Source organism: Apus apus, chromosome 6 (genome assembly GCF_020740795.1).
Source record: "Apus apus isolate bApuApu2 chromosome 6, bApuApu2.pri.cur, whole genome shotgun sequence".
Taxonomy (NCBI): Eukaryota; Metazoa; Chordata; class Aves; order Apodiformes; family Apodidae; genus Apus; species Apus apus.
In genome coordinates, this window is record NC_067287.1 from 17,948,121 (window position 1) to 17,961,145 (window position 13,025).

Below are 13,025 nucleotides of genomic sequence, written 5' to 3' on the forward strand. Positions count from 1 at the left end.
CTGATTGCAATACATTTGAAATACACCAAAGGCAGCAGTTCTCTTAAATGATTTCTTGGGTTAAATGTAATAAGCAAGAAGAAAGAGATATAAAAAAAATAATTTCAACTTGTGGCTTTTGCTTCATAAAAATATCTTTCTAGTCTCTCCTACATAAAGTGAAGTTGAAGAATTAACTAGTCCTGAGCCTTTTCTCCAGGTTTTTTAGCTCTGCTTCTGCAGGGAATTCCTGTCAGCCTTGAATTTCTTTGATGCATTGTGACAAATGCTGCCTTGCTCTGTTTTCTGCCCCTGCTGGAGTCTCCATGGGCTTAGAGATCACGTGCTACCTTAGTTTAATGTTCTTGACCTTTTTCAGATGATTGACACTGCTCAATGATTACAGCAAAGCACCAATTATCCACTAGCTGTGGTTACGCTCATTTCAAGGACACAATAAATGTTATTTGAGATGAGTAATCTGGACTGTGTCTTTCTGCTGAGTAAATGTAGGAGACCTGCCTTTTGTGAGTCATGATTCCTGTTTTGTGGTGCTTTCTGAACATTTCCCTTGTGGTCTCCCCCTTCTAAATGCTTTACTGTGCTCTGATCCTGTTAGCCTGCAGAGCTAAGACAGCTAAATCTTTTGGGCTTGATCAGCAACATGAAATTCCTTAGTCTCAAAGGCTCAGAGATGGTGGCAGACATGACAATGTGTATCTTCTTAGAGATTTTAAAAAATAAAATAGAGGAAATTAAAGTACCCTAAGCTGCTAGCAATGTTTTTTATGATGTGAGCACATAAAGTTGTATAGGGATTTTGTGGTCTATCTTCTGTGGTGTTTTTTTTGTTTGGTTTGTTTTTTTTGTTTGTTTGGTTTTTGTTTTTGTTTTGTTTTGGTTTTTCTTTTTGTCTCTTCCCCCCGTCCCCTTCCTTTTCCCTTTAGTGAATTTCCCACAAGATTTCTGTCAAGGTTTGGCTCACAAATAGCACTGAATTTTTGAGTTTTGTAAAGTTCCTGTACACACAAAGCAAACAGCAACTTTACCAAATGTTCAGTCAAAGAAATCCATGTGTCTCTTCATATTACTGTTTTGGAAGACATTTTATAGGACACCTGACTGACTTTAATGAAAGTGAACACACATAAATGCAAATCTGAAAGAAAAAAATAATAATCTGGCACTGTGTCATAAGGACATCAGTACTTCAATTTTGTCCTTTATCAAGTAGTTGTACATGTGTGACACTGCATCATCATTTTTATAATCAATAATGTTATGACTGTTAAGATTAGAATAATCAATAATATACAATTGCATAATTATAACAATTATAATATCATTAATTCTGTTATCATTATTAATATTTGTATTATGTTGCTGCAGTCCCTTTTTAAAAGGTAACTTCTTTTTACCTACAGGCCATCGAACATTGTTCATTGGAGTTCATGTGCCACTGGGTGGAAGAAAAAGTCACCGACGCCATAGGCACCGTGGACATAAACACAGAAAGAGAGACAGAGAGCGAGATTCAGGATTGGAAGATGGAAGAGAGTCTCCTCCTTTTGGTAAGATACATTTTGGTTTTGCATAGATCTTTTAATAATAAACATCAGTATGATTATGCGTGCCTTGTTGTGATAAGGTTTAAACAACAACAGCAGAGGAGTTTTGGACAACACACCAGAGGTTCTCCAGCCTCTTCTGGAGAACCAAGATTTGTTCCTGTGATGAAGAGCAGCAGCCAGTGGCAATCATGATGTGAGAAATCTCAGTAGTGTCTACCACCATAGGAGACTGTCCATGCGTGTTCTCATAAAGGTAGACTGCTGCCACCACCACTGAGAGGGAGTAAGTGCTTTATGGCATCAGCTGCACTCAGTGAAGGATCTGGAGTATTTGCCCCTAAAAAAGCAACATAGAAGACTTGTGCTTCTTTACCATTAGTTTTGTAATAATGTTGATGTTATTGAAGCTGCAGTGTTCTATCAGATACGAACTGTGATCCAGATTGTGTTTGCCTTTTTCCTTACATGACACTGTAACATGCCATTTTGAGGTGAGTCTGCTGAGGATTTGAGAGCATACAGGAAAAAATACCTTTCTGTAAATGAACGTGATACAAAACTCCTAAAATTCTCCAAATTTTAAATTAAAACATTACAGAGAACAGAAAAAAAGGGAGTAAAGAATGAACAAAGTCAAGCTTTGTCTCAAGACACATGAGAATATTATTTGCTGTTCGAAAATAAAAAGTGCATGTGTTGAAATGTTCAAGGCTGTCATAAGCATTGAGAATACAATACAGGCAAGTATAGAAAACAGTTTGTCAGTGTGCAACAGAGGAATGTTTTTAAATCATTAGGGAAATGTACCAATGTAATTTCATGTTACAGAATAGTAATTATAAGGCTTTTTTTTTAAATCCAAATTGTGTATTATGTATGTAGAAAGCTTTGAAGAAGATTATAAATGCTGATGGTTAAATATGTTAAGAGCTTGAAATACTCAAATGTTTCACAAAGAATTATACTGAGAATGAAAAAAGTCAAGACTTTTTCAAACTAAGTAGATATGAATTATGTTTTGAAGACAGAAAAGTGAACTAAAAAGTAGCTATGATGGTTCTGTCTGGTATATATTTCAAGTGTGTAAAGACCCAATAGTATATTGAAACTGGTTTCTTGGAAAACAGCAAAGTTCATAAAATATTAAAATAGTTTTCAAAAAGAATATGCATATATCTGTATAATGTCAGATTAAAAAGAAACAATTGAGTTACATTAGCTAGGAAGTGAGGTATCTTAAACTATGAAGCAATGTCTTCTGTTGAGTCATCTGGTTTTATTTAAGTGCCAGTACGTGACACATTTTGGCTGAGAAATTAGCTGTGTTCTTTCAGCTTCTGGAGACCTAGGCTTGTGTCCTTCCTAATGACAAAAAAAAAAAAAAAAAATTAACTGACTGAATCTCTCCTTAATAGCCTTTGACAGTTGTGCATACAATAAAATGCACTGTTGAACACAGGTCTGTGTTAAGAGAAAATCAGTCTATGGTCAAGAGAGCTCCAAGAGTGGAGTAGCAGTGATATGAAAAAGGTAGTTTCAAAGTACAATTTGTAAGTTGGTGTTTACAGCACTTGTCTGCAGACATACTTGAACTGCACTTTTGTAAGCCCCATTGTCACTTGTAAAGTTAGTTTAACTGCCAATTAAAGGGTGTGTAGGTCATGTCACGTAAGTTATTACTTTTATAAAGCCCAGGACAGACAAGATATAGGCCAGAACATATACTTCCCACACTAAATCTGCATCCCCTAAACCTCAGTAACGTTTCTTAGTTCTCATTCCCCATGACCGCAAGGTTATAACAGAGACTGAAAGAAGTTGCAAGGGAGCAAAATGCTCTTCCTACTCTTGATGCATAACGTAATAAGAGGGACTGTGTTACCTAAGAGTGCAGATCCAAAATAGTCCCTTAATTTAGGGATCATTCTGATTTAGTGGAACATGCAGAAATGCTTGGCTCCCTCTCACCATATACCCCTTTGAACACGTTTCTGCTGAATAGTAGGAGGCTGTATTATTGGGAACTGGGGGGGAGGAGGGAAAAGAAAAAACATTTCAACAAGCAGGTGCAAGAAGAAAGATAGAGTAAATAAGCACTGTGAGACCAGCTGATTGAAATCAGTGCTTTGAAGTAAGTCAGAAAAATACAAAAAAATAAGAATTTTTATGCTACAAGAGAATAAATTAGCAGTTTTTTGAAGCAGTGAAGCATGAAAGGAGGTATAATAAAACCCAAAGATGTAAAAACTCAATAATAGAGATTCTGGAACAAGTAAAGGCCTGAAATACTCAGACATGAAATGCTCCAGACTGCTCAGTTAACCCAGCATGGGATAAGGCATCATAATTTATAACTTGATCTGTGAAGTACCTTCAGGGCCAGATCTTGGTCTGTCATCACTGCTTCATAGTGCTGTGGGACTGTGCAGGCCCCACTCTGAGGGGAGAGGTGCAACCTGGTTCCTATCCAGTGAAAAACTGTTTTTAAAATAGTGTTTGTATCAACATGGCTAGTAAACACGTGTATTTGATGTAATGCCCATGGTTGGTAATCCCTTTGAATCCTGGCTGGTAAGGCTTTACCAGCTACTTTTTGAGGGAATGTTTCTGCAGAGAATAGATTTTTTTATAATACTTACAATATTCTAATGGCAGCTCAGATTTTTTAAAATCTCCTACTGTCAGTTTTCAAAAATAACCCAAGTGTTCTCTGTGTGCAGATGCAGAGATTTTAGGAAAGTATGAATATGTAGTTAGTGGAATAAAAAGGAAGAGAATCCTGTCTTTTGGGGGCACAGTTCAGTTACTCAAGTTTTCTTGTTTTTCCCACACCTGATTTTCACTGTTTGTCTGTAGCCTCTTGATGAGATGAAGTTGTACAAGATGTTTCCGTTTTGCTATAATGATGTGCTTTTTGAATGGCATAGGCTGCATATTACATGGCTTGCTCATGTAGGTGCTTTTTTGGGTAGTAAAAATTAGTGGGTAGTAAAAATGAGTGGTTTAAAGATCTAGCTTTCCACCATCTTGCCTCCAGATTTTTTTGGAAGAAAAGGAGAAATCCAATTAAGTTATCCACTCTAGTTAAAAATGCAGTAATGCTTTTTGCTTTATTGAAGAGGTTCACCATTCCCAGCTGAAATGGTGTTGTAATTAAGGCCCCAGTTTCATGCCTGGTTTAAGCTTTCCTCCTCCACAGCTTTCCTTGTGGGACAAGTATTGTGGTTGCTCTGTGAGTTATATTTGCCCTGCAAATTAAATCTAGTTTTGCAAAAAAGCTGTTCCTAGCCTAGAGCAGCTCCTTGGTTCTGTTTGCTGGGCAAGTGAGGGGTGCCAGCCCCAGTGGGATGCAGGGCTGCAAGCTGGCTAGGACTGCTCCATCTGGGTCATGGTGGCACTGAAGGTCTGGTGCAGATTTCCTTTTTGCTGGTAGGGTTGCACTTGCTTGGTATGCAAGTGGATTTTAGTGGCAATTTTCAGTGTTTTTTGATGTTTATTTTTTGCCTGCAGTCAGTGAAACAGCTCTCTTATACTCACACTTAAAAGGCAAAGATACTTCTGTTTTGAAATGGGGTGGAATGGGACTCCAGCTCCCAGCTGGGTGTCTTTAAGGACAGATTTTTGTGAGAGTGAACACAGCTGTGAGGACTGCTCATTGGCTTGATTTCAGCCTCCTGTGCTGTCTTCTAGGACTAGACACTTGGGGCTTGTGCAAGGTTTGGTTTATTCTTTTAAGAAATTTGGCTTTAATAATCTCTAGTTCTGAAGAGGTTTAAATTTGTAATTCATGGTATTGGATGTGGCAAGGGAAGCTGAGTAGCTCTGGAGGTAAGCCTAAAAGAGGACTGTATGCAGGGTTTGGGAAAGGCTAATGCAAGGTAATGCAAGTGAAAAAATGAATTGCAAAGGGGACTTCTCTTGGTTACTAGAGGGGCTCAGAGAAAGAATATTGAAATAACTCAACTGACTATATTTGGTAGCTAACTTCAGATCTCAAAGTTTTATTCATGGGGCAAATTCAGTAATTTGTAAGGAGTATGGCTATTATGAGAATTCTACCCTTAACTGTATGCTTTGTCTGCTGAAAAATGAACTTGGAAATTTGAATCTCTGGGCAGCTGTGGGACAGATTAAAGCAAATCTGGATTAAAGTAATGTATTGTAACTGCAGTTTTAAGAGACTAGCAAAAAGAAGAGAATTGAAGCTTAGGAATTGTCCATATTGTCAGATTAGATAAATTATTAGATAAGATTATTTGCCGTAGCCCTGAGGTGATAGAAGCAATTAATGTGAAGAAAATTAAGAGTGCTTACTGAAACCAAGGTTATACATAAAGGGATAAAGTGCCAGAGGAGCAAGCAAGGGAATGCTTTTTCCCAACCTAACACATGGTTTCTCGGGTCTGTGAAAAGATTTCCAGAAGTTTTACAGCTGATTACTATTTTATTTGTAATTAGTAATGTAACTTTTGTTTTAGTTTTTACAATATTTTCTAATTAAAAAAAGTAATTAGTGATCCCTGCCTTTACTGATAGCTGAGCTATAGGGCAAAGTGCAGTCTTCACAGGAGGGAGTTAGGGAGAGAGTCCCCATCCACCACTTCCTTAGTGAGCACAAGCAGGTTTGTCTGTATGTGAAATGGTCCTTTCTTTTCTGTGATCCTTTGAATTTTTCAGACCATCTTCCCTTTGTTTGAAAGGAATTGTTATGGATGTCAACCGTGTTACACCTGTTCACTCCCTGAATGCAGCCCATCCTGTGCAATCAAAAAAACCCTATCACAGTATATTTAATACTAACTTTAATGTGACTGTACAAGAGCATGAGGCATGGATAAATCTTTGTTATGCTTTTTAATATCTTACATAAACTTTTTCATGTACATTTTATTTTAATGTTTAGCATGTTTTCTAATGTAGAAAAAGTAATTTTTCACCCCTACTTCTATTGACCCCAGTAAGAAATATTAGCCTTCTAATACTAACCTTAAATGCAGGTTCTCACTTAGAAATACAGATACCTGTTCAGACAATCAAGCCAGTAGAGTGTTACCAGAAATACATTTTTGCACTCTTTCTAGAGTTTATCAAGAGCAGAGTATAGAATTTGGAATACACATTATATGCACCCAAGGCTGTCTTTCTGCTTGTGGTGTGACCTGGGCAGATTGTCTGTAGTTCTGTGTGATGGCAGGGCAGTTTGTTTCAAGAAATCCTGGCACTCCTTGAGGAAGAAGTGTGGGTCGCTCAGAATGGTGCAGTGCAGCTGGTTATTTGCTGGGTTGAATTGATACAGAGGGACCGAGAATAATCCTGCTCTCTTATCCCAGTTCTTGATTTAACCTTGTTTCTGGAGGCAAGAGGGAGTGCTCCTGGCCCAGAATTGTGTTTGTACTTGGGCATTGTTTAAATGAGGGAAATGCCAGTTATGCCTCTTTCCTACATGTTTTGAAAGGTAGGATAGTGATGCAGGCCACTGTTTCCCCTGCCTGCACTCGGTGATGTTCCAGGGAGCAGCTCTTTCTGTTATCCTCTGGGTATAAGTTTATTAGCAGTTCTGGCTTTCAGTTCTGCTGTTTTGGCATGACTGTGCTCCTATCTTACTTTTTGTCTTGACTTCGCAAAGAGTCATTATAGTGAGCAGCGTATCGGGTTGCTGCACGGTCACTTCTTCTATGCAGCACTGAATCCCAGTGTGAATTGCTGCTTTTGACAATAGTGTATCCACCAGGTCTTAATTTTTACCCTATTAACAGCGTAGTGGAGATACACAGATTGTTAAACCTGGAATATTTAGGTTTTCAATGAAGGAGATGAATTTGGGGTACCAGAGGTAGTTTGGATGTCTGTGTGAGTGCTACCTGGATGACGTTAGCTCAAGCACAGAGAAACCCCAGAGTAACGCTGAGTCTGGCAGGAGGCTCCCATGGGCTGGTGGAGCCGCTGCTTCAGCTTCTCCTGACTGAGGTGCCTCATGACCCATACATGGGTGGTTGTTGATGGTACTCGTGCTCCTATCGTGTACCAGACTTTATGCCCAGGCCCAGCTGGTCCTGGAGGATTTCGTGGTCTGGAGATGAGTAGGTTTTTTTTGGGAGAATCATTGGCTGCTTAGTGTTGAACTTTAAATTAATGTTGCTTCTAGTATCACTGTGGTCTGGTATAAAACAAATGCAGTGACAGAAATACTAATGTGACAATTAGTCGCATTCATTTAATTTTTGTTTAGTTAATCTAGATTAATTTCATTACCTTTTAGAAATAGCAAGAATAGTACAAAGGATTATTTTTTTATGTTGGCTGTACTACTTGAAGATGGATATAGGTAATATTCAAAATAATTTCTGTTTTTTTAGACTTAAAAAATCGAGTGTCCTAGTTTGCAAATATTATGTTTCTACCCTGAGGATTAAGTTATCACAGTTTGACAATCAGCAATTGAAGTATTCTTTCATACTGTTTTTGAATCACAGATTACTCATTTTCCGTATAACACGCTAATGACATATTTGGTATTTATTACTTACGGATAGCAGACAAATCCATCTGGCATTGCTCACATGAGTAATCCTGTTATAAGTCAGTTTTATAAGTAGAAAAAACAGATCTGATCTTAAAAAAAAGTTTTATTGTGTTCTTATTGCTCAGTTCTCTTGAAATAAAATTATTGTACTATAAAGCAAACAAGAACAACTTCTTTTCAGTTTGCCTGGTGTCTGAAAATCAATATATGGCTTGCAAGTTTTGTATACCAATACAAAGTACAGCAGCAAAGCAATGTATAGCCACAGTCTAGCAGCTAATTTTACTGTTGTGTTAACAAGGAAGAAGAATTTAGAGCATATTTTGTCATTTACATAGATTTTTCACTGTTGTCAGTCAAGTAGCTGTATGTTACACAGAAGACCCAGTAAGAGCAAATCAGAGCAGTAAGGTGTTTCCTTGTTACTACTCACCTGACTTCAAGGGATTTCTGATCCTCTGCTTTCCTTCCCACGCTGGAAGTGTTTATTAGCATGAGTATCGTAACTGCCATAAAGCTGCAGCTCTGCTGTACAACACGACTCATTTATTACTTAACGGTTGCTGTTGCTGTAAATCAGTTCTAGTGCTGATTTTATCAAGAGTACAGGATGTTCTTGGCAATGCTTATTCTCAGATTCTCACTGCAGTCCAGCTCTCTCCCCGAGTAGGTTGTTTTCCATCTTCTGTCAGTAGTCACATGCATGTGTCGTTAGCAAGTTCATATCTCATTGAATTTTTTCCTTCTGGGAAATAGTCTTAGCAAATTGCACACTGCTTGACCAGAATGTACTTTCTAGTCTCAGATTAAATCTTGATGTTTGTACTTTATCCTTCTCTAGAAGGTACCAACATGTGGATATGAGGAACATAAAGAAATTTTTTAAAAGTAGGTAGGTAGAGGCTGCAGGGAGGGCTAGAATAGAGGTTGAAGGGGTCTTATAAAAAGGACTAAACAGTGGGAGAGAAGAGTAATAAAAGAAAGGGTAAATTGGAGTACGTTTAGCCTGTTCTTTAATGATTCACCAAAAGTAATTTCCGTCCCCTTAGCTGTCCCCCTGCTGTTCCATTCTCTCAAGCTTAATGGTACCTAAGCCCATCTTTCTCTCCCTTGTCTCCTGTATATCTTCTGTGTTTCATTTCCTTGCTTTGTGAAGGAGTAAGTATGCTTGACCGTACTATATCTTTATATTCTGTTTAAGCAGCTAGACCTCAAGTGAAAATTGTCACATATTGTAAGTGTTCCATTGGTAAAAGGTAACTTTACTGATGAATTTAATCTCCTGTATCAGTGGCCTATTATTTTGATCAGTGCTGTATTTGCTCTTTAACTAGCATTCAGTGAGTGGTATCATCACAGTTGTTCCAAGATTCAGGGAGCTTGAGGATCCTGTACAGTAATGATTTCTCTCAGAAATCTAGAATACATTAGCAGGAAAAAATAACTGTATTTCTAGAGAGACTTGAGTTTCATCCACATTTTTTAATTTGAAATTTGCCTTTCAATAAGCAAATAGGATTTTAGGATTTTTTTTTTTTTTTTAAGATGTAAAACATTTGAGCTATGAACAGTGAATACCACGTACGTTAAGGTGTTCTATGAGTTCTGGAAATTTTCTGCATTATATGAAGAAACAACAGTACATGTCCAGAATGTATTTAGTGGTCTGCTCTAAAAGGTTATGAAGAAAAATGGTTGGTAATAGGAATGTAAAGGGAAGACAGAGACTGGAAGAATAAAATGGGGAAGTGGGGACAGATAAACTACTTGTTCACATAGAACAGCCTAACCACATAGAAATAGATTAAGAAGGGGCAGGGTGTGGTAGGTGTGGATAGTATGCATTCTTTTTGAAGTTCTCAGTTGTGTATTGCTGTTAGAGAGGTTTCTTCTGGTTTCTTTCTCCTGCTAGGTGATACAAAGAATGCACATCTAATATGGGAGCTTTGTGAGCTGAGCTAGATCTGTAGATTTAGACCTATGATGTGGCAGAGTAGTTTTTGTAACACTGGAGTAGAAGAGTTTTATCAGCTCTATCTGTGCTGCTGTCTGTGCTGCCTTTCTTCTGTATGTTATGATTCCAGCTTCCAAGAGTCACTACTTCTTTACATCACATACTGTCTTTAGATGAGCTTGTTTAATTAGCAGACTAGACAACTGCAGTAAATAAAGAGGTCTCAATCTGAAGGTGCTTGTGTACAAATGTTCTTACAGTGTATCTATAATAATGTTTTCTCTGTGGCAGTAATGTGAGTGGAAGAATCTGAATAAACTCATGAAACATTAAGTATATGCTTGCTCAGGGCAAAAAAAATGCTGTTCTGGACTTGATGTTTTCATTTTTCCCCAGACACCCCATCACAAAGGGTGCAGTTTATTCTTGGAACAGAAGATGATGACGAGGAACACATTCCTCATGATCTTTTTACTGAGCTTGATGAAATTTGCTGGCGTGAAGGAGAGGATGCAGAGTGGAGGGAGACAGCAAGGTGAGTGTTTTAATGAGCTTTTAAAAATTATCTGTAGCTATGGGTTGTGGATGTGTTGAGGAATGATTTTAAAGCTGTGGCAAACTCAGGAACAGATTTTGGAAATGAGGATTAAAAACAAAACCGTAATTTTAATCCTCAGACTGCTAGTACTGCTACAGCATTTGTCGTTTCCCAGAGCCAAATGTTTTCATCAGGATTTAGGAAATATAGGTCAGAAAGAATATAAAGGAAAACAATCAAAGTAATCATATATCTAAATTAAAAATTACTGGGTTTGTTAATATTTTAGATCATAATTTTAAGAAACGTTCAAACTTCTGAATCATCAAGAAACTAATAAAATTACCCTTATAAAACCATTAAAGGAAAGAATGACGTTACTTTCGGACCAGTAATTTTTACATACTCTAACTATCAATGAACAGTTGATTTTGAGACTGGACGTATTCAATGTTGGATTGTTTAGTTTCTGAAAAGACTGTTTAGACTGCATTTTTGCTGAAAAAATTAATATTGGAACATAATTTTTTTTTGCATGTTTGTTGACTTAAGCACCTAAATGGGTGCTTAGTTTTATTAAGACTTCACATTTCCCAGCTATCCTTGCTTCATTTTTTTTTTTTTTTTTATTTAGAACCTTATTCCTCTTGTTTTCATGCCAGTATTTGTTGACAGTGTTCCTCAGTGGTGCCCAGAAGTCTGTGGACCACATCTTTGGTGGCAGTGGGTTATAAATTGTTGCATTTCTGCAAGGATTTTGTGGGGAACTATGTATGTGAGCTGTTTGACATGCATATGGCTGTTAGCTTTCCCTTTAATTCCTGCTTTCCCAGAGGGCCACAGAATTTTCTGTGACCTTCCTTTCCCTTATGTGTCCATATAAGGCATAGGCAGATGCTAAATACAGATCCTAACATGCAGAAAATTCTCATATGGGGATTGTGCTGCAAAATGAATGTAGTAGTGTTTCTAAATAATCTCATTAATATTCAGAGAGACAAAATCTAATCAAGTTAATAATCTGCAGTGTTCTCACACTGATTGCCTTGAGAAAACCAGGCTTATGGGAGACCTTATTACCATGTTCCAGTACTTAAAGGGTGGCTACCAAGAAGATGGAGACTCTCTATTTACAAGGAGTTACATGGAAAAGACAAGGAGTAATGGGCACAAGTTTCTCCTGGGGAGATTCCGATTGGACACGAGATAATTTTTTCACTGTGAGGGTAGTGTGAATTGGAATAGTCTCCCAAGGGAAGTGGTAGATTCACCCACATTGGACAGTTTTAAGTCTCAGCTTGACAGGGTGCTGAGCCGTCTCATAGAAACTATAGTAGTACCTAGAAAGGTTGGACTAGGTGATCCTTGAGGTCCCTTCCAACCTGGCATTCTATGATTAGGAATATAAAGGACCTCTTCTAGGAAGGGTATCAGCTTCTGTTGTGATTAAAATAAGAAACATCATGGCTTATGTTAATTTTAAGTGGGAAAATAGCAGTTTCTTTAGTTCAACTAAAAAAACCCCTTTGCAAATAATTGAAGAATTGTGTTTCCAAAAAGTTATAACAATTTTTCTTAACATAAAACTTAATTGAGATAGAATTTGAAAGGAAATGGTGAAATAAAGACATTTCTGTTTACATTGTATTGTCTGTATGTACAACCTTTCCAGTTGTCATTTGGAAACTAAAAAATGAAAAAGGTTAACAGAAACAAAATGAGATTGTTGAAAAAGGATGGGGAAAAGCAGCGTATATTTTTAGAGATCAGAAAATAAAAGACTGAAGTATAATAGCTAATAGTAACAATTTCTTTAGCTTTAGAAATAAGATAAATACAAAGAAGGAGTGTGTCTGCCATGCAGGAAGAACTGGTCAAGACATATGTTCTTCACAGAATATTACGGGTTGGAAGGGACCTCCGAAGATCATGGAGTCCAACCCCCCTGCCAGAGCAGGACCAAAAAAAACTAGGGCAGATCACTCAGAAAGGCACCCAGACAGGTCTTGAAAGTCTCCAGAGAAGAGGACTCCACAGCCTCTCTGGGGAGCCTGTTCCAGTGCTCTGTAACCCTCACAGTAAGGAAGTTCTTCCTCATGTTGGGGTGGAACTTCCTGTGCTTGAGTTTGAGTCCATTGCCCCTTGTCCTGTCACAGGGCACAAGTGAAAAGAGGTTGTCCCTGCCTTCTTGATGCCCAGCCCTCATGTATTTATAAACATTAATTAGGTCCCCCCTCAGTCTTCTCCACTATAGACTGAAAAGCCCCAGTTCTCTTAGCCTTTCCTTGTAAGGCAGGTATTCTAGTGCCTTAATCAACCTTGTAGCCCTCCTTTGGACTCTCTCAAGTAGATCTTTTTCAGTTGTGGATCAAAAAATTCCAGACAGCATTTGGTATTGGGTGGGTGGCTGTTAGAGAAGAAGGTGATGCCAGTGAAATGACCAAATTCAAAATGAAGGCA

General features: G+C 37.9%; 1 protein-coding gene across 10 annotated transcripts in view; it reads left to right on the forward strand.

The window, feature by feature from the left end:
• Positions 1-13,025, forward strand: part of SLC4A10 (solute carrier family 4 member 10) — a 146,976-nt gene that overhangs the window by 64,312 nt on the left and 69,639 nt on the right. For all 10 annotated transcript variants that reach the window (XR_007889924.1, XM_051623723.1, XM_051623719.1 and 7 more), the window contains 2 exons: positions 1,404-1,550; positions 10,424-10,562. Coding sequence is in view for 9 of the 10 variants with exons in the window: in XM_051623723.1 (XP_051479683.1) it covers positions 1,404-1,550; positions 10,424-10,562 (286 nt within the window). In the remaining variant the exon portion in view is untranslated. The remainder of the gene's footprint in view (positions 1-1,403; positions 1,551-10,423; positions 10,563-13,025) is intronic.